Consider the following 20,529-nt stretch of genomic DNA (forward strand, 5'->3'; position numbering starts at 1 on the left):
ATTAGTGTGTGAGTCTGTCTTACCTTGAAGGCCAGGGAGTCGTTGATCTTGTTGACTAGCCAGGTAAACGTGCGTCCATACACAGCCTTGGACAGGGCATCCCGGGCCGACGCAGCCTGTTCCAGGTTTAGAGGGCTAATCAGCTAGAGTACATACACACACACACACACACACACACACACACACACACACACGGAAATCGTTATTCCACCATTCGGCCACAGGTCCTGAAGAGCCATTATGTCGCTGGATGTGTTGTCAGGGGAAGAAGAGCATCCAGAGGACAGAAGGCCTACCTCTTCTCCTTTAGCGATTATCTTTTTGTGTGTTAACGCCTCTTTCAGGACTAAACCGTCCACACCTAGCAACTGCCACAGCAACGACGGGAAAACAGTAAGACAGAACCAAATTAATTCCAACACCTTGACTAATGTTATTCATCACATGTCAATGGCATGATTGGAATATACTGTCCCGGGATGGCCAGTGTGATGCAGAGAGGGAGGGAGGGCTCGTACCCGAGACAGGTACTTGATCTGGGTGTCTGTGGTGATGTAGGCAATGCCACTGTCCTCCCCTCCAAACTGAATGTTCCCCAGGTGAAGGACACTGGCAATAATGTTCAACAGCTCCTGGAGAGGGGGAGAGAGGGGGCGAGAGAGAGAGAGAGAGAGAGAGAGAGAGACACAGAGATGGAGGGAGAGCGAGGGAGAGAGAGACAGGGATGGAGGGAGAGAGAGCGAGAGAGCGAGAGAGCGAGAGAGCGAGAGAGCGAGAGAGCGAGAGAGCGAGAGAGCGAGAGAGCGAGAGAGGGACAGGGATGGAGGGAGAGAGAGAGACAGGGATGGAGGGAGGAAGGGGGGAGTGAGTGGGAATGTGAGAGAAACAGGGATAGAGAGGGGGGGGGTGGATATAGAGAGAGAGTGGGAGATAGTGAAGGGGGAGAGTGAGAGACAGGGAGAGTGAGAGAGAAAGGGAGAGTGAGACAAAGGGCCATGTGAACATTAGACAGATAACACAGATTGTAGTGTGAACTCCGTTATCTTTATGGCTTCGTATTAGATTAACATATATTGGACTTAAATTTAGTCCAAGATAAAAACAATGTATGAAAGACGTTCCCTTGTTTGTTCGTACATTTGTCTGTGTGCGCGTGCGTGCGTCTGTGTCAGCCAGTATACACGGTGGTCCTCAACCCTCTCCTCAGGGTCTCCAAAAACAGCTGACTCAACTTGTCAACTAATGGTCAAGCCTTTGACTAGGCGACACAGATGAAGTAGTACAGGGCTACAACAACACTATAAAACCTTCATTAGAACGCCTGGCGTTCCCAAGGAGAGGCTGTGTAGCCACTGACAGAGATAATAAAGATCCCCCTCTGCCCTGAGCTCTGGCCCATAGCCCAGATAAGTCATCAAAATGTACGAGCCTCCTACACGTAACAAATCAGCCTTCTGTCAACACAACACACGGGCGCACACGGGTGTGGACGCAGTATACTATAAACAAGGTAGCAAAAAGGGACCTACAGAAATATCACAGTTACCACAACAGATGGTGAGTCAAGGGGAGGTAATGTCACTGTGTGTCAATGTCTGTGTGTGTGTGTGTGTGTGTCGTGATAGCAGGTTCTTACCTCCACCTCATCGTCGTTGAAGCCGATAACAGTCAGGGCCTTCCTGACCACCTTCCAGTCGCTGCGGTCGTTGATGGAGCTGACCTTGGGACAGTTCCCCTAACACACACAGATAAACCTTCATCAGGCACGGCCCTGGGTACACGTTTCATAAGTAAGCAGTGGTCATGAACCCAGGTCGGAAAACATCTCAACCTGGTAGACCAAGGCAACAACACATTTCAGGAATTTGCATTTGGGTTATTGGGAAGATGCTCTGAATCCACAGTGATTTACAGTTCATCTATTTAACTACAATAGGTAAGACCCCCACATCTGTCATTGCAAACCTATCTAAAGCAGTGCTAATATGAGAGGGGCAGTTAGCAAAGCCGGTTCAAAAGAATGGTGTATAGAAACAAAGAGGTCTGCCGACAGTTCCAGGCCTTGGGCGGGTTCAGGTAGAATGCTCTTGGTCCCTGCTGAGGCCCGGCCAGGGACAGGTAGGCGTGGTAAATGCACATACACCCAACACAGCACTTCACCATCTAACCAAACTTGTGTGAGTGTTTACAGAGAGCCAGCCCCTCTCAGGGGGCAGACTGGTTGTTCACCTCAGGGCATCTCAGTAGCAGGCGGCCCTACTGAACCACTCTACACCACACTAGAGACATTAGGAAGTCCTCCCACAGGGACACAGCACAACCAAAACAACACCAGAGAGGTGGAGGAAGAGAGAGACTGAAGGGGACAGAGAGAGAGCAAGTTTGATGTGAGTCTTTCAGCCAAATCGTTTGACCCGAAGTGAAGTCCACATAGGGAACGTTTGACCCGAGGTGAAGTCCACATAGGGAACGTTTGACCCGAGGTGAAGTCTACATAGGGAACGTTTGACCCGAGGTGAAGTCTACTTAGGGAACGTTTGACCCGAGGTGAAGTCTACTTAGGGAACGTTTGACCCGAGGTGAAGTCTACATAGGGAACGTTTGACCCGAGGTGAAGTCTACATAGGGAACGTTTGACCCGAGGTGAAGTCTACATAGGGAACGTTTGACCCGAGGTGAAGTCTACATAGGGAACGTTTGACCCGAGGTGAAGTCCACATAGGGAACTTTCCCATTTCATTCCGGGCCTTAAATTAATCTCTGGTCTCACCTTGACCAGGTACTGGTACCGCTGGGTGGGGTCAAGGGTCAGGGTTAAAGTGGTCTCACCTTGACCAGGTACTGGTACTGCTGGGGGTTCTTCTCCAGGCCAAGACGTCGCAGCAGGTCCTCCTCGCCACCCTCGATCAGCTGGTAGAAGATGTGGAAGTTCCGTTCGCCGTGGTTCTGGTGGACCACCCGGGACTTCTCCAGCAGGTAGTTGAGGATGTGGCCCCCAACTGGAGCTCCCTGTCCACGCCGGGGGAGGAGGGGGAGGGAGGGAGAGGAGGTGGTGATGCAGGGATACTGAGGCAGACATAACGGACACAGGGCCACAGAAGGACAAAACCATGTGCGGAGAACCCCCCCACGACACCAAACACCCCCCGGAGAGAGGAAAGGGAAAACAACCCCATGGTAACTAAGTGTTTTTGTGTGTGTGTGTGTGTGTGTGTGTGTGTGTTATGCTGTGCTAATGTGAAGTGACCCCTCACTCACCTTAAAATCAAACTGGATGTCCATGTATTTGCCGAACCGGCTGGAGTTGTCATTGCGCAATGTTTTGGCATTTCCAAAAGCCTGGAGACAGAGAGATAGGTTGACATACAGGAGAGACAGACAGGGAGGAGGTGGTAACTCCTGACTCAGGTCCATACTGTTTACACACGCCAACACATGGCGTCCCCCCAGGTCCTTCTCACCTCCAGAACCGGGTTGGACTGCAGCAGGCGGTCCTTGACCGTCTGGACCTGGTCACTAGCAGGACAGGTAATGGCGTAGTACTGCAGGATCTTCTTGGACGCCTCTGTTTTGCCAGCGCCACTCTCCCCTGAGATCAGGATACACTGGTCCCTACGCTCTGTCCGCATGGAGCGGTATGAGTTGTCAGCCACGGCATAGCTGGGGGGTGGAGAAAGAGAGCGAGAGAGAGCGAGAGAGAGTGAGAGCGAGACGGGGAGGTGGGACAGGGATGGGGAGTTGAACAGGGGAGGGGGACAATGATGTTTAATGGCGTTTCATAGGTAAATGTCCAGACAGTACAGTTTCCTCTAAAAAGCACCAGACCCTTATCAGTCATCAGTGAACCTCCGGAGAGGATGAGAGAGGGGAGTCAGGCCTGGGGAATCCCCCCTGGTACCACCATGCACCAGCCCTCCTCATTCCATCCCTAGCCAAAACACATCACTCTTCCTCGCAGACAGACAGAGGAAAACATTTAGCTACATGGTTCAGTAGAACGGGAAAAAACAGTCCAATTCGGCCGAGGCTCTAGGAATGTTGAGCTCATGGCGGAACCTCCATAATACATTCCATTGTTCAGCCATCGCCCAATAGACAAGAGACCGTAAGAGGAAACCTTTAAGCCCACCAAGCCCTTCAACAAACTGGCCCATGTGATGTATGCTGAGCAGACATTTAGAAAAGCCTCCGTCCACAAGAAATTGCCAACTGATGCTCCGTGACAGACTCAACTGGAAGGTGAGTGGAGAAGGATTCAATGCCTGGGTTAGGGCACTCACATGTGGGGAGAGACCTCGTAGAAGTTGACCCCTCGGTAGCGCTCCATGTGGTTCTTAGTGTAGATCTCCAGATCCTTGTACGGGTTCACCGACACCAGAACTGAGCCAATGTATGTCTGACAGAAACAACAGAGAGAAGTTCAGGGAGAATAAAAAATAAAAAAAAAGCACAAAGGTTCATCTATAGTTTCAGGATTCTAGACGATCAACTGCTTCTCTTCCTGCTGATAAGAACCCCTCCACTTCTCTGCTATTCTAATTCCCAGGACTGGTTCCACAGTAACAGAAATCCTTTCATACAGTTAAAGCTTTCACCGGAACTTCACTTTTCACATTACAGAGTGGGAGAGTATCGGCTGTGTGATGTCAGTGGTGTGATTTTCATCAATTGAAATCACACTCAGCGGTGTGATGTTCGCAGTGTGATTTCGGCGGTGCGGTGTCAGCATCAGCATCGTTGGGACAGGTGTCTTACATAGATTAGGTTTTCCTTGAAGCGTTTGCGGAGGTTCTCGATGAAGGCCGCCTCGCTGGTGAAGTTCTCCAGCAGGACAAAGTCCTGCACCCCCACCCGGTCCCTGGCCGTCAGGGCACTCTCCATGGTGATCCGAACTCCGTCACTACCTACCGCCTACGGGGAAGAGTCGGAAGGTCAGCCATACAAACCACTCATACCAGTAAGACAATATGGCAGGTAAGGGAATAAAAACACCAGGCAGAGCAGCAGCGTGATTCCAAGCAGGCAGGCAACCTGTTTAACGTTGAATCAATCTTGCATGCATGTATCTGTCAGGGGTCATTCAGTTCTGCGTGGTAAGAAATGTATGCACTCCTCACATCTGCTCAATCTACCAGGCACAGAACACTTTATAACACTTGTACGACGACGAGGAAATTGAAAGACTGCTGCCGTGTTCCCTCTATAGTATAAAAACAGACTGGAAGTAAAATATGAGGTAAACCCCATGGCTTTCCAAAAAGCAGCGATCACTTTGACTAGAGCCACAGGCTCTACCACAAGCTAAAACATCCAATTCAAATAAGAAAGTTGCATTCAAACGATTAACTTACATCTTTCAGATCTTCAACGCACCAGCCAAGAAACCCATTTTCTATGATAGACGTTTGAGTTATACGTATCAGATGTTGAATATTATTCAGATCCATCACCACTGCATCTCACAAATAAAACTCTACACTGAGGGTGCATCCACAAGACAGAACACACACACAGTCATTGTCTATTCTCTCTCTCTCTCTCTCTCACACACACACACACACACACACACACACACACACACACACACACACACACACACACAGCTGCAAGCTGTACAGTGTCGTTGTGTTATTGACACAGAAGGGCCCGGCAGGCCAGAGAGAGATACGCTACTTTAATTAAGACTAGTAAACCACCTGCTGACTATATGGCTTTTACCACAGAAGAGAAAAACAGAGGGAGAGAAAATAAAGACAGCAAGAGAGAAAGAATGAGAAGACAAGATTGAGCAAAAGGGCCGATTCACACAGAACGAGATACCATGATGGATAACATGGACGTATTCCGGTGCGATTCTTTTTCTCAATTGTAATTTATCTTCTAACTGATAGTCATACATACAGGGCAAAACAATTTCCAAAACATCTTGTGACCTAAGACAAAAAATAACAGATCAGACATTTCAGCTGCACCTAAAAGGAGGTTTACGTGGCAACGGCGATATCAGCACCTGGGACTGCACCTGATAGCCGAACCTGTTAGCACGTTGACCTCTTCGCTAGCAGTTTAAACTCAAGCTAACAAATGAAACGGGTGAACGAAAATGTAAATAACCGCAGAAACATACACTACAGGAGATTTGGGTAAAAGTATTTCCCGCTGGGAATTAAGTTTCAACACTCGTCCTATTTCGCGTGGCTGAAACAGCTAAAAGTAAACGTCAGAAATATTTCGAAACCATCGACGATATATATTTCGTGTGCTATAAATCACGACTTGCCTGCTCATACTTGCCAGAGTGTTTTCATGTCCCAACAAATGTAGTTTAACACTGGCACAGTAAAGAACCCAGTGGCCATCCCTCAGTGTGTCTGCACAAATAAACGTTCTACCCATCAATTACAAAATGTGACCGCATTTGGCGTCAATAAAAAAAAAGTATCAATACATTTCCGTGTGGGGAGGAAAATCGAGATACTATACCGTATATATATTTCGCGTCCGACCCTCACTATAAAGCCCAGTCCAGGGTTGACACAGGGACACACTGAACAGGTGCAAATTACACCCTATTACCGTTGTAGGGCATTACTTCTCAAACTGGTCCAGGAGGTTCAGCGGTGAATATGGTCCCTTTTAGCAGGAAACCTGGTTGCTGGACTTTAATCCTTGGAATCTGCCGCTCAACTAATGATAGGTGAACGATATCCCGAAAGAGGGCAAGCTGTTTCATCTTAATGATTGCTAATCTTTACGAGGGGATGATTCATGCTTTCACTCTGACCTCTTCTTTAACTCTCCCTTCGTTCCCACTGTTCTCTCTTCAGGTTTTCACCTATTTTCTCAGTTTCAGTTCTCTGGCTGTTCGAAGATACATTTCTAGAACATCGTTTCACACAGCCCAGCGGCTCAAGCGGTCTCGGCCCGGCGCTGCACTTACCCTCTTGCAGGGCTCATTGGGGGCTAGTTAGTAAGAAGTCTTATCCAGGGATCTAATCGCTCCAACAGCCAGGGGGGAGCTATGGATACAATAACTAGAACGGACGTCCCCATCCAAGTTGATAATGATGCAATGGCTGGACCATTCCATTACTTCTACAGGGAAACAGTTTTGTTTAAGGAACCATGGAAGTGAGACAACTTTCTTCTTAACCTCGGGAAGGTGTTCTCCCCTAGAGACAGAGAGGAACCTCCCTTTCCCTTCTCCTCTGAATGTCACCCAACACCACCTCTCTGAATCTCCATTACTTCATTGTTCTTTGTTGTGGCTTTTATAGTTGGGCTTTCCTGCCTTCCTGCTTTCCCAGCCTGACACACACACCCACCCACCAACCCATACCTCTGCTGAACATACTGACAACACTGTACCCCCTACAGTACTGTGATCAAGGCTCTACTGCCATTACCAGCATGCTGTCACTGTTTCCAAATCCTGTGGAGAAAACAAATGAGCTGGACCCCCTTCTCTAACCCTACTCCCTCACCACCTCCCCTCTCCAGCCAATGCTCTCACACACACCTTCCCTGGCATATCGCTCAGTCATCATCAGAACATTGCAGGACACACTGTTGTCTTCCCCCATATTACCCCAAGAGACAGGCAGGAGCATTAAGAATATGAGGAGCAGGACGGGGGGAGGTGCAGGAGAAGGAGGCGCAGGAGGATCTGGTGCAGAAAGAGGCGCAGGAGGATCTGGTGCAGGAGGAGGCGCAAGAGGATGATCTGTGCAGGAGGAACAGGATGATGAGGAGTTGGAGCGGGAAGAGCAGGACGATGAGGAGGGGGAGGAGAAGGACGACAGCCAGACAACTGAATCATAGTGGAAAAAATTTCTAAAAAGGGAAATTCTCTCTGAGTGATTAAGCCTGGTCTCAGTACAAAAAGCCACTAACCACATATTTGGTTTAATCTCCCTGAAACAAAACAGAGGAAAAGGCCAATTTTCTTCAAATTCTTGTGAACATGAAGCCATCATGTTGTTAGGGTAGATATGTACCAAGTGGTGTCCTGGCAAAGAAGACAATATTCATGAATTAACTCCTCAAACCACTTGAAAATGAATTGTACTCAATGTAATCCTAATGTAACAGGGTTCCATGACTTTGCACTTATTGCCGTTGGAATTAAGCCACTTACACATCACTGGCTGTCACCCTGGTGATTGGCTTTTAAAGATCTTGTCTGTCTGAGTAATTTTGCCTTACAGAAAGATGCTGATGATGTTAGTCTACGCAGCAGATCTGTCTGTAAACTGTAAATTCAGACAGCTTTCATGTGTCACAGTTATTAGACATTTAAGAAGCCACAGGGCAACACTGAGGTCAGGCAAAGACCAAGCATTGGCTTTGGGTTAGAATTGGACCCAATCATTTTCTTGAGGAGAGATGGGTGAGAGAACAGAGGGGTGAGGGGACAGAGAGAGGGGGTGAGGGGATTGAGAGAGGGGTGGGGGTAAAGGAGAGAGGGGTGGGGGTAAAGGAGAGAGGGGTGAGGGTAAAGGAGAGAGGGGTGAGGGTAAAGGAGAGAGGGGTGGGGGTAAAGGAGAGAGGGGTGGGGGTAAAGGAGAGAGGGGTGAGGGTAAAGGAGAGAGGGGTGGGGGTAAAGGAGAGAGGGGTGGGGGTAAAGGAGAGAGGGGTGGGGGTAAAGGAGAGAGGGGTGGGGGTAAAGGAGGAGGGAACTAGAATATGTCAGAGTGGGACAGGGAGGTGAGGGGAGGTGGTGAGGGAGTAGGGTTAGAGAAGGGGGTCCAGCTCCTTTGTTTTCTCCACAGGATTTGGAAACAGTGACAGCATGCTGGTAATGGCAGTAGAGCCTTGATCACAGTACTGTAGGGGGTACAGGGTTGTCAGTATGTTCAGCAGAGACGTGTGTGTGTGTGTGTATATATGTATGTGTGTTAGTAGGGGAAGCAGGGCGGACAGGTGTAACAACTATGCTAGCAAGTGAAAGCATTCTCCAAATTTCCATACCTTCAGGATAGAAGCTTATAAGGGCAGCTGTGCTAGAACAAGTATTCACCTTCCCGGGACAAAGACAGGCCAACTGGCTGCTTGAAGTGCATTTCAAGCACATCAGGGACATCCAAAATCACTTCTTTCTCAAAAGTATACTGACACAAAACAACAGTTTCCTTGGTACAGTAGATTTTGTTTCACTAAAACCAGGAGGCAGCGGAGACCAATAACAGAATACTACCCATCTATCAGAGTGAGCCAGCCCGTCGTTGCACCCCCCCACCCAAGGACCTGCTATCAGGAGGCCCTGACAGACAGCTTATACTGGGGACAAGTTGATGGAGTCTGAACCATCATATACAATGTTCCTCAGTGGCTTCAGGTCCGCCTCTGACCGCCGGGACAGATTCTGGGACTAGTTAGCTGGAGTGACCTAAACTAGTATGGAGACATACTGCTGGGCCTTTACAAGACGTGAGACAAAAGTAGCACATAGGATCCTTCGGTTGTCCCAACTCTGATGTGACCCCATGGAGGTTGAAACACTGAGCGGTTAGGGTAAAAGTTAGGGTAAAGATTAGGGTGAAGGTAGGATTCAGGACAGCACTGAACGTTCATGTCTTCCCAAAGGCTCTGTTGCGCGTGTGCACAGCTAGCTACTGAGCTGCTCTGTGTGTGGTGGAGTCTCAGTGAGCCAGGTCACACAGACATGACGACAGCCCACGTTGTGTCCTTGGTAAAGTCAACAAAACCAACGCGTGAAAGGCTAAGCCAGTCATCTATCAGAACACCGTGAAATGAGGCCTGGGTTGAACAGGGCATGAAGGCGGTGGAAATGTCACTCAGACGGCCATTGTCCTGAGGCGTTCTTAGCGGACCGATGAGGACGGCAAGCTGGCGTGAGCCAAACCCAGTGGGGCGGGAAGAAACCGATGACCGTTAGGACATGCCCACAGACTTCAATCACTGCCCTGCGCCCCGGGCAGCCAGTGACATTGTGTCTCCAGGTTGCCAAGGTGACAGTGACAGGAAGTTATGCGGTGGGTTTGGGGAGGACTTGGAACGCTGCCCCCGCTGCTATGACATACTGACAGCCAAATCTTTAGCCTCATCACCCTGACTTCCAGTCAGTGCTTAAGAATCCAGGGCAGACAACACAACACACCAACAAGCGGACGGCTCCACCTACACACCACAAAGAGGTGACAGAAGGAGCTGGGTGGCGTCCGTTTTCACGCACGGTTAAGGAAAATGTTTAGCAACACAATAAAAGTCCATTTCTGGTGGGAACGGGTTCTATAACCGCTCTCTGTGTGTTGGTTTCTGTTCTGGTGCCTAAGGAAAACAGACTAGAGACAGCAAGAAAACTCAAGAAGATTGACGGACTGTTTCTAGGAGGCTGTGTCACAACTGGCTATATGGTCTAAACCCATCCAGCTATAATACATAGTGAGATAGTATAGATTAGAAATTGATTGTGATCTAAACATGCCCAGCTTTAATAGGCAGATGGTGAAATGATGGGAAGAATAGAAACAAGCTTTCTGATCTTAACCCACTGCTACATTCCTTCCTCTTATGTCCTCGCTGTTAAAGCACCCGGTCAATCAAAGCTGTTACGTAACGCACACTCCACACAATGTCAGTCCCCAATGTCTCTCAGCCCACTTAAAACTGAAACATAACACAAAAACACACACCTACACTAGACCTCAACTAGAACAATAAACCTGCATTGTTGTGTTACATTGTGTTGCGTCCAACAGCGGTCGAGGCAGTGTGCGCGCACGCTGTTCAGTCCTTACCCTGGCTCTGTACGTCATCTCGGTCTCTTCCTGTTTGTCCGTCAGCTTTGGGAATGTTTAATACTCCCAGACGGAGTCGTCCACGTCAAGGGACCGTGCAGCGAGAGTGTTTTTAGAACTCCTCCGGAGCCATGTGTTGGAGCGAACCAGCTGCCATCGCCGCTCCTCCTACTTATAGGCCCCCTCTCAGTCAGCCACCCTCTCTCCCTCTCTCCCTCCCTTTTCTTGCCTGCCAGCCGTCTCTGCCTGTTGAACGAGCAATTCGGGTCTGGGGTAGAATTCAAGAATGACACACACCCCCCCCCTCCAGTACAGGGCCTAACAGGAGTTGGACAGTGAAGCTGAAACACTCCTTGGATCTAGTTTCTCTGTTCCTCTTCTCTCTCGGTCTCCTCCACATTAAATACAAGCCTGAGAGGGCATCAAAAAAATCCCCCAAAAAACAAAACATCTCCCCAGCAAGTCTGCGGGAGAGAGGGGAGGAAAACTTTGTTTGTTTGTGTAAGTAGAGGGGGACAATGAAGCATTATGGGAAATACCTCCACACAAGCGGAGAGTGTGGGGAGCTTTTGGAGAATCCAGGATGACTCAGACAAATTACCATCTGACCTGTGAATGTTTATTATAGATTATTCATATAGGTGTTTCCTTTCCTTCTGTCCCACTACCACCATGGTTCATGTGGCTGAGCCCAGCTCCTTGCTCTTCTTCCCAGCCTCATTCTGAGGCCTATGGAGTTAGATATCTGCCAAAAGGTTAAACGTATGTGTTGTTTGGATTGTAAGAAAATCCATACCTAACTTGGTATGGTTGTAAAAAGGTCATACGTAGAACAAGAAACATGAGTGTGAAATTAGAGTTTGACCAAAGAGTAAAATGAGGGCAAAAAAAAAAAGTACACTACAGACATATTTAAGTCAGAGGAGAGTTGGAGAATTAAGGGGGATAATGTCAAGGGCAATGATGACCATGTTCTTCAAAGACCAGGAAATCCTAACTTTATGAGAATCATTAGCAGGGGTCGGTGTTTCCTGTCTGAGGACACTGGAGGTGTCTGAGGGCGGCAGGCTGTCATGTGACTACAGCGGTACTGTTTCTAACACGCCACAGGTTTCTGGTCAGACAAGAACCCCTCCAAAAAGATTCCAAGAACCCTGGTTTTCCAGGGACTGTATGATGACGAGGATCCAAAAAGGATTTCTGGAAAACCAGGACTACAGCCCTGTAGTCCTCAGTCATGGTGTTTCCCAGCCTACTGGTGACACTGCACTCTACAGCTCCCTCTGCTGGGCAAACGTGGAGCTCAGGCGAAAGCCAACACAGATAGACCCCAAGGACCAACTATATAATCTGTAGTTGTCTGTAATCTCTAAAATATGCTATAGAACTATGTTTGGGAATTGTAGCCTATACTTCACCTGTCATGTTGCTCTCTTGCGCCCCCCCCCCCCCTCCCCCTCTCAGCACAGCCAACATAATGAAAGCCCCCGCCTGCAGGAATCTGAGTAATGTTTTCCAGACGGTGTGAGTTTCTCGCTCGCTCTCTGCCTCCCTCTCTCTTCCCTTCTTGGTCTCCCTCCATCTTTTAGTCTCCCTATATTTTAATCATTCAGCAGACACTTTCATTGACAGCGACTTCAAGGTAGTGCATTCACCCTTACATAGTCAGATGGGACAACCACAAAACAAAGTAATAGTTAGGACACCTTACTCAGTCTCTCTCCTCCCTCCCTCCCTCCTTCCCTCTTCTGCAAACACAGAGAACCAAAAAAAAAAAACACAAGACAAATAACTATTGGTGTGCCTTTAGCATTAGCCAAACAAACATCAAGTTTACATTGTCAAATCTTTCCCATGATTCAGTGGGGCGTTGCAGTGTGCATGGTTATTATGCAGCTTCAGGGAGGAGCGGGGTGTCCCTGACCACCAGGATCTCTGTCCATCTCAATTAATTTAACCAGACATTTCAATAGATCGTCCAGGTATGTCATGACACAATTTGTGTGTGAATATCTTTCATTTAAAAGATTTTCAACGACTTTCAAGTCGTACTTATAGATATATAATATAACCATGGCAACTAAACAAACACCAGACAACAAACAATGTTATCAGTCAGGCCACCACAGTGTGAAGATAGGTGTCAAACACGTACTTAATGCTAAATCATCTTAATCTGATAAGATGGATATTGTTGTGTATTCTGTGGTTCAATTTCTCTCAACCCACTGATACACCCCTGCAGTGTCAAAGTCTAAAATTCTTAAGTTAATGAATTACATCATTTTCAAAGATCGATTATGTGAACCAGAAGGAGAAGGGGATATTTGTCAGTTTGCACACACAGTCCAATCAAGATTTGGCTTCCACATTTATCAAAATAACTCCAAACTGCCAATCTGTTGCAAGTCCAGGGAGCAAGCCTGTCTCATATCAATGTCCCGGGCTCAGTTCGTTTCACTGTCCTGGTTCATATCAATGTCCCGGGCCCGTCTCATTTTTTTTGGGGGGGGGGGGGGGGGGGGGGGGGGCTACTGAAAATACATGCATAAGACTATACTAATATATTACTATAAGAGGTCTTTCTGTCAATGCAGCCATTAAGTGATTAAGACAAGTGATTTAAGTGTTATGTTATAATACATAATGAACAGCATGTGAAAGAGACAGAAAACCAAAACATGGTGGTTATGGTCCAGCTCCTTCTTTCTCATTGGTTGTCAGAAAGGACACACAGTCTCCAACCACTGGTCACCACAGTTAAGGGATAACACATGAAACCAAACAGAACGCCTGAGGGGGAGAAAACTATTAGAATCCCACTCTCGGGTAAAGTCATGTGACTCAGTGTCCGTGGGAAAATCAGCAATGAGAACTTATTTTCAGTCCTGCTCTGAGTAACCCTCTGTCTTCCAACACATCACTTCCTTCCCAAATCACTCTCAACACTCCCCGCCGCACCGCACTTAGCTAGTGCAGCTATGTCCCTCGCCCCCCCACCACTATGCTAAACCAGCAATAAATCCCACCTCCCAACTTTGCTAGTGGAGCAATTATCCTTCCCCTACATACCTAGAGCAGCAATGACCTCACCCGCCTCACTTAAGAAGAGCAGCAATGACCCCGCCCCCTCACACTTGTCAGTCTGGCACACCAGTGTTGTCATACAGTCCAGTGTTGTCATACAGTCCAGTGTTCCAGTGTTGTCATACAGTCCAGTGTTCCAGTGTTGTCATACAGTAACAGAAACCAGACAGTACAACTGTCAGAACCTAATTCCCTCACCTATCACTTTACCCTTAATGTCTACGCCCTTCTCCCTGTCTGTCTTGTCTCATGGGTAGAAAGACGGTGAAAAAAAGGGACTGCAACTTTAAGTTTGCCAAATAACCCAATGTGGTGAGCAGGGAGGGGGATTTTCATTTTCCCTTTTTTATTTTAGTCGAACGAGATTTGACTTCTGCATTTGAGCCACCATTTGACACCCCCCCCCTGGGGAGAACTGAATTAATCAATGTTAACTGCATCTATTATGAAGGCATAATTCAGAGGAAGTGTGTCATAGAATGCACTGCATACTGTCTAGTGATTAGAGCTTTGGAACTGAAAGGTTGCAGGTCCAAATCCAAGACCTGACAAAAAAAGATATCAGCCTTTAATCAATGCCATCATAACCCTATTAAATGAGCCAAATGCCAGTGACAGAAGAAGAGGATGGACAGACCAAACAAAAACTCAGCGTTGTGAGGGAAACGCTGTGATGAATGGTCTGAAGAATGCAAACCACATGGGTGAGAGACATTCAAAAGCAGAGTGAGAGAGAAACCAGAGAGTTGAAGCATCAGTGTGATCAAAGAGTGACGATAAGATGCTACTGACTCACAGACTGAATGGGATTCCCCCTCATCCAGTAATGCTTTCTATATTCTCTCCCTCTTCCGCTCCCTCCCTCTCTGGGTTTTGTGAATCACTGTGGCAGCACCAGCGTGTGAGGGTGTTGTTGTGGTTTGCTTTTCCATCCACATTGGAGAGAGATATTTCCACAGCCAGTTGGCCTGACACAGTGCTGGCTGACTGTACAGTACAGAAAGTCCACTCTACCATGTCCACTTTACTCTTTCGTAGGAAAAACCTGAAGTAGAACATTTGCCACAAAACGTGAGAATTAATCGATTCAACTACACTCCTGTCATCCCCTCAACCTGATTCTGTTCACCTGGGTCTTGTCCCCCACACAGTGTCTCCCATCCCCTCGTTATCCCTGCCTACTGAACCTGTCTTCTCTGTTTGTTCCAGTAGCCAGTTCGTCTTGTGTCCTTACCGAGTAGTTCCTACGTTCTCGTTTCTTTGTATTCCCAGTGCTCCATGTCCAATTATCCTGTGTACCTGACTTCTGCCAGTTCACCTACTCTGCTCTCCTGCTCACTGTCTGTTTGTACATTCGCCAAGATCACCTGTGTACCTGTGTACCTGTGTGCCTGTCTTGACTGCTCAATTCTTGCTTGCATATTTCTATTAAAACACCTGAACAGAAGTTCCTGCCTCCTGTGTCATGCATTTGGATCCCCACCTGGTTCTGATAACTCCTCTTGAACAAGTGATTTGTAGAATTCACAAAGACATACATTGCTGCAGGTTAGGTAGAAGTGAAATAACAGCAAGGTCATAATGTACACTGAAATGATTGGATGTTGAGAAGCATATAAAACATAGATTAAAAAAATGATACACCTTGGGAATCCTGATTGGCTGAAACCATACACCAGTGGTATATGAAACCGTACACCAGTGGTATATGAAACCGTACACCAGTGGTATATGAAACCGTACACCAGTGGTATATGAAACCCTACACCAGTGGTATATGAAACCCTACACCAGTGGTATATGAAACCCTACACCAGTGGTATATGAAACCCAACACCAGTGGTATATGAAACCCTACACCAGTGGTATATGAAACCCTACACCAGTGGTATATGAAACCGTGCACCAGTGGTATATGAAACCGTGCACCAGTGGTATATGAAACCGTACACCAGTGGTATATGAAACCGTACACCAGTGGTATATGAAACCCAACACCAGTGGTATATGAAACCCTACACCAGTGGTATATGAAACCCTACACCAGTGGTATATGAAACCGTACACCAGTGGTATATGAAACCGTACACCAGTGGTATATGAAACCGTACACCAGTGGTATATGAAACTGTACACCACAGGTATGACATCAGTTCTCCAACTGCGTTGCCAACCGGTTTGGAACAGCAAAACGCATCTCATTGGGTCTGTTGGATGTTGCCAATATCCCACAGCTAAGTGGGGCATCAGGGCATTTAAAACGTCTCTTAGCTGTGGTATATTAGCCATATACCACAGCCCCCTCATGCGTTATTTCTGCAATACCCCCGACAGGCCTGATGCATAAGAGCACACAGCTCAGAAACGGGCATGACTCAGTTTAACAGCTGAATCCTACTCCACAGCGTTATTGGTAGTCCTGGGACGTCGCCGACCCTCCGGCATCAGCACATTCATCCCAGTACACACTGGACCATGTCCAATCTCTAGCTCATTTACAGCCCCCAAGATATCATCTACAGAGGAATCCACCGCTGCCAGAAGACTCAGGGTTTATCTTCTCACAGAGCCTAGTCAGATAAGGCAATAATAGAGCTTCAATTTCCTTTCGAGGGTAACGAAAACAAACAGGCCACAATAAGATCACTTTCTGGACATTTCCAGCGTTGTTTTGCATGCAAAAAAGACAACATGTCTCACTGAATGGCCAAACTATAAATTAAACTTCAGATGTGTGTGTCTATACTATCCCAGTGGAGTGAGTATAGATTAAGTGAATTAGAAGGGTTATGGATGTTACAAGCAATGGACAAGGTTTCTGGAGAGATATTTGCCATCATCCAATCACGTCAACTTGGCCTCGAGAATCAAACCTCATAAACAATATTGGATTAAATATATTTTTGTTTATTGTCTTATGAACTGGGCTACTGCCACAAGAACATTCAAACAGGATCAAAAGTGACTGGATACATTCTACATATTTTCTCTTCATTATTATATTGTGTGTGTGTGTATATACACTCACCTAAAGGATTATTAGGAACACCATACTAATACTGTGTTTGACTCCCTTTCGCCTTCAGAACTGTCTTAATTCTACGTGGCATTGATTCAACAAGGTGCTGAAAGCATTCTTTAGAAATGTTGGCCCATATTGATAGGATAGCATCTTGCAGTTGATGGAGATTTGTGGGATGCACATCCAGGACACAAAGCTCCCGTTCCACCACATCCCAAAGATGCTCTATTGGGTTGAGATCTGGTGATTGTGGGGGCCATTTCAGTACAGTGAACTCATCGTCATGTTCAAGAAACCAATTTGAAATGATTCGAGCTTTGTGACATGGTGCATTATCCTGCTGGAAGTAGCCATAAGAGGATGGGTACATGGTGGTCATAAAGGGATGGACATGGTCAGAAACAATGCTCAGGTAGGCTGTGGCATTTAAACGATGCCCAATTGGCACTAAGGGGCCTAAAGTATGCCAAGAAAACATCCCCCACACCATTACACCACCACCACCAGCCTGCACAGTGGTAACAAGGCATGATGGATCCATGTTCTCATTCTGTTTACGCCAAATTCTGACTCTACCATCTGGAATGTCTCAAGAGAAATCGAGACTCATCAAACCAGGCAACATTCTTCCAGACTTCAACTGTCCAATTTTGGCAAGCTCGTGCAAATTGTAGCCTCTTTTTCCTATTTGTAGTGGAGATGAGTGGTACCCGGTGGGGTCTTCTGCTGTTGTAGCCCATCCGCCTCAAGGTTGTGCGTGTTGTGGCTTCACAAATGCTTTGCTGCATACCTCGGTTGTAACCAGTGGTTATTTCAGTCAAAGTTGCTCTTCTATCAGCTTGAATCAGTCGGCCCATTCTCCTCTGACCTCTAGCATCAACAAGGCATTTTCGCCCACAGGACTGCCGCATACTGGATGTTTTTCCCTTTTCACACCAGAAATGGTTGTGCGTGAAAATCCCAGTAACTGAGCAGATTGTGAAATACTCAGACCGGCCCGTCTGGCACCAACAACCATGCCACGCTCAAAATTGCTTAAATCACCTTTCTTTCCCATTCTGACATTCAGTTTGGAGTTCAGGAGATTGTCTTGACCAGGACCACACCCCTAAATGCATTGAAGCAACTGTCATGTGATTGGTTGATTAGATAATTGCATTAATGAGAACAGGTGTTCCTAATAATACTTTAGGTGAGTGTATATATATATATATAGTTTGTGGAAAAGGCCAATGACGGACGTAGCCCTAGCTTCTTACGAAAGTCTTCATAGTTCAAGGCAATAATTGTTGTCCCTTTCAACACAATACCACAATGAATGTAAGTCCACATGTCAAAGATACATTATCATCCCACAGGGCACTATCTCAGCCACGAGCAGTGGCACTTTTACAAGGACTGGGCGTTAACTTGAGCTAATTCCTCCTGACATGCTGACTGGTGAGGCAGTTCATTTGTCTTACAGAACATGCCGTTGGAATTGTGGTCAGGATGCTTTTGTAAGAAACTGTGTTGGATCACATCACATGATTTAGCTTTTTTTTAATTGGCTGATAAGGATTTGATTAGCAGACATAATAACCGTCTGCACTTCGGTTCATTTTGCCCGGCGGGCCAATGAGGAAAGCCCAGCAACCAGCCATTTCAGAACAATGGTTTACAAGAAAGAACAGAATAATGGGTCTTATGGTTTTGAAACAATTTTCCGTTCCAACTTCAAAAGGAATAATTGGCCGTTACAGAGTTACAGTCTCCATTATGGATGGTGGAGTCTAAGTCTTAAATACTGCAGATATCTTGATGGAAATGTATCATTACAAAACAAACATGCTGCAGCCTCCTTATCTTGACAAGACTCTCTAGGACACACTTCAGTTTGGTCTGTATGGTTTCCTTAACATCGCTGTAATAACTAACATGGGAGGACAGCTGTGAGAATACAAAAGAAAAGCTCTGTGAGCCTAAATAAGATTGACTGAAATGCCTTAGATGCCTGAACTGCAGAGTGGCCAGAAGTTTCCTGCTGATTAGTGGTTCAATATAGACAACAACACAGAATTAAAGAATAAGGAATGTGGTCTCATTAGATAATTACAAATTCTATTTCTGGACACGTAGCTTCACCTTTGCCGTGTAATCATCCTTCTCTCTAACACACACACACACACACACACACACACACACACACACACACACACACACACACACACACACACACACACTCCTAACAGAGGCACACCCAACCACACACTTCTTTTCTGCAGAGCCAGCACTTTGGGCGGTACAGGCATTTCCTAAAGTGTCTGCAGTGTTCCATAAAAGACATAATCCCAACCAGCTTCTCTCTCTCCCCGCATTATCCAGCAGGAATGAGGGAGCCTGGCGCACGCACACACGCACGTACGCGCACACACGCAACCAGCGGAGAGATCCCATAGCGTAGGTGATGTGAGCGGGGCAGCCGTCCAGCCCACCAGAGAGCCAAACTGGTCTGTGATCAGATTTTCCTTCCTCAACAAAAGAGGCTCCAAAACAAACTGATCCTTCATCTGTGCTTAAGGACAAATGATTAATCACCAATCACTCCAGGTAAGGTCATCCCTACCCAACCGGTGTGATGACGTGTGTGGGGGACATGGACAAATGGCAATGGGAATGTACCCTCACACACTTACACACGCCATACCAGTCACCACGGACAAGTGAGAACTTGCAAGGGAAAGAACTCACAAAGAGAAAGTCCCTAGCCGTAGAGTCGCCCCCACCCGACTCCCAAGAGCTCTCCACCTCTCCCGTCCAGTCTGTGTCCCTCTTAGAGACGGCTCTGCAACACTGGTTGACTCCATCCAGCTAGAACAGGGAAGCCCCTCCCTTCCCCAGACTAGAGGGGCCCTCTCAGGCTTATTTATACCCACACGGCCTTATATGGACAGCTCCCGCTACAAGATGCCGGCCGCAGGCTGATGGGAACAAACTCCAGTACATGGCGAGGCTTCTCACTGCCGTCACATAAGCTCCGTGTCTTCTCACTGCAGTCACATAAGCTCCGTGTCTTCTCACTGCAGTCACATAAGCTCCGTGTCTTCTCACTGCAGTCACATAAGCTCCGTGTCTTCTCACTGCAATCACATAATCTCCGTGTCTTCTCACTGCAGTCACATAAGCTCCGTGTCTTCTCACTGCAGTCACATAAGCTCCGTGTCTTCTCACTGCAGTCACATAAGCTCCGTGTCTTCTCACTGCAGTCACATAAGCTCCGTGTCTTCTCACTGCAGTCACATAAGCTCCGTGTCTTCTCACTGCAGTCACATAAGCTCCGTGTCTTCTCACTGCAGTCACATAAGCTCCGTGTCTTCTCACTGCAGTCACATAAGCTCCGTGTCTTCTCACTGCAGTCACATAAGCTCTGTGTCTTCTCACTGCAGTCACATAAGCTCCGTGTCTTCTCACTACAGTCAAATATTCTCCATCTCCCCTAAGCTTGCTTTCCTCTTCAAAAGATAGAAAACTAACACTATCCACACTAACTGTCCTCCCTGTCTTATCTCCTACATGAAATCCCCTTTACCCCCATCGCTCCATCCTTTGTAATAAGTTAATAATCATTTTATATAAACCCTCTTAAATAGCCCCTTATTCATGACTTATTTTATACATATC

At 47.0% G+C, this 20,529-nt stretch overlaps 1 protein-coding gene across 6 annotated transcripts in view; it reads right to left on the minus strand.

Annotated features, from left to right (window-relative positions):
* Positions 1-20,529, minus strand: part of myo1cb (myosin Ic, paralog b) — a 50,964-nt gene that overhangs the window by 14,530 nt on the left and 15,905 nt on the right. For 3 of the 6 annotated variants that reach the window (XM_034291606.1, XM_010893801.4, XM_034291607.1), the window contains 9 exons: positions 4,756-4,911; positions 4,281-4,396; positions 3,462-3,660; positions 3,259-3,339; positions 2,830-3,009; positions 1,637-1,735; positions 519-632; positions 297-368; positions 24-143 (listed from right to left, as the gene is read on the minus strand). In XM_034291606.1, the coding sequence (XP_034147497.1) occupies positions 24-143; positions 297-368; positions 519-632; positions 1,637-1,735; positions 2,830-3,009; positions 3,259-3,339; positions 3,462-3,660; positions 4,281-4,396; positions 4,756-4,911 (1,137 nt within the window). The other 3 variants (XM_010893800.4, XM_020046602.2, XM_010893802.4) reach the window with 3 other exon arrangements.

This window comes from Esox lucius, chromosome 1 (genome assembly GCF_011004845.1).
Source record: "Esox lucius isolate fEsoLuc1 chromosome 1, fEsoLuc1.pri, whole genome shotgun sequence".
Taxonomy (NCBI): Eukaryota; Metazoa; Chordata; class Actinopteri; order Esociformes; family Esocidae; genus Esox; species Esox lucius.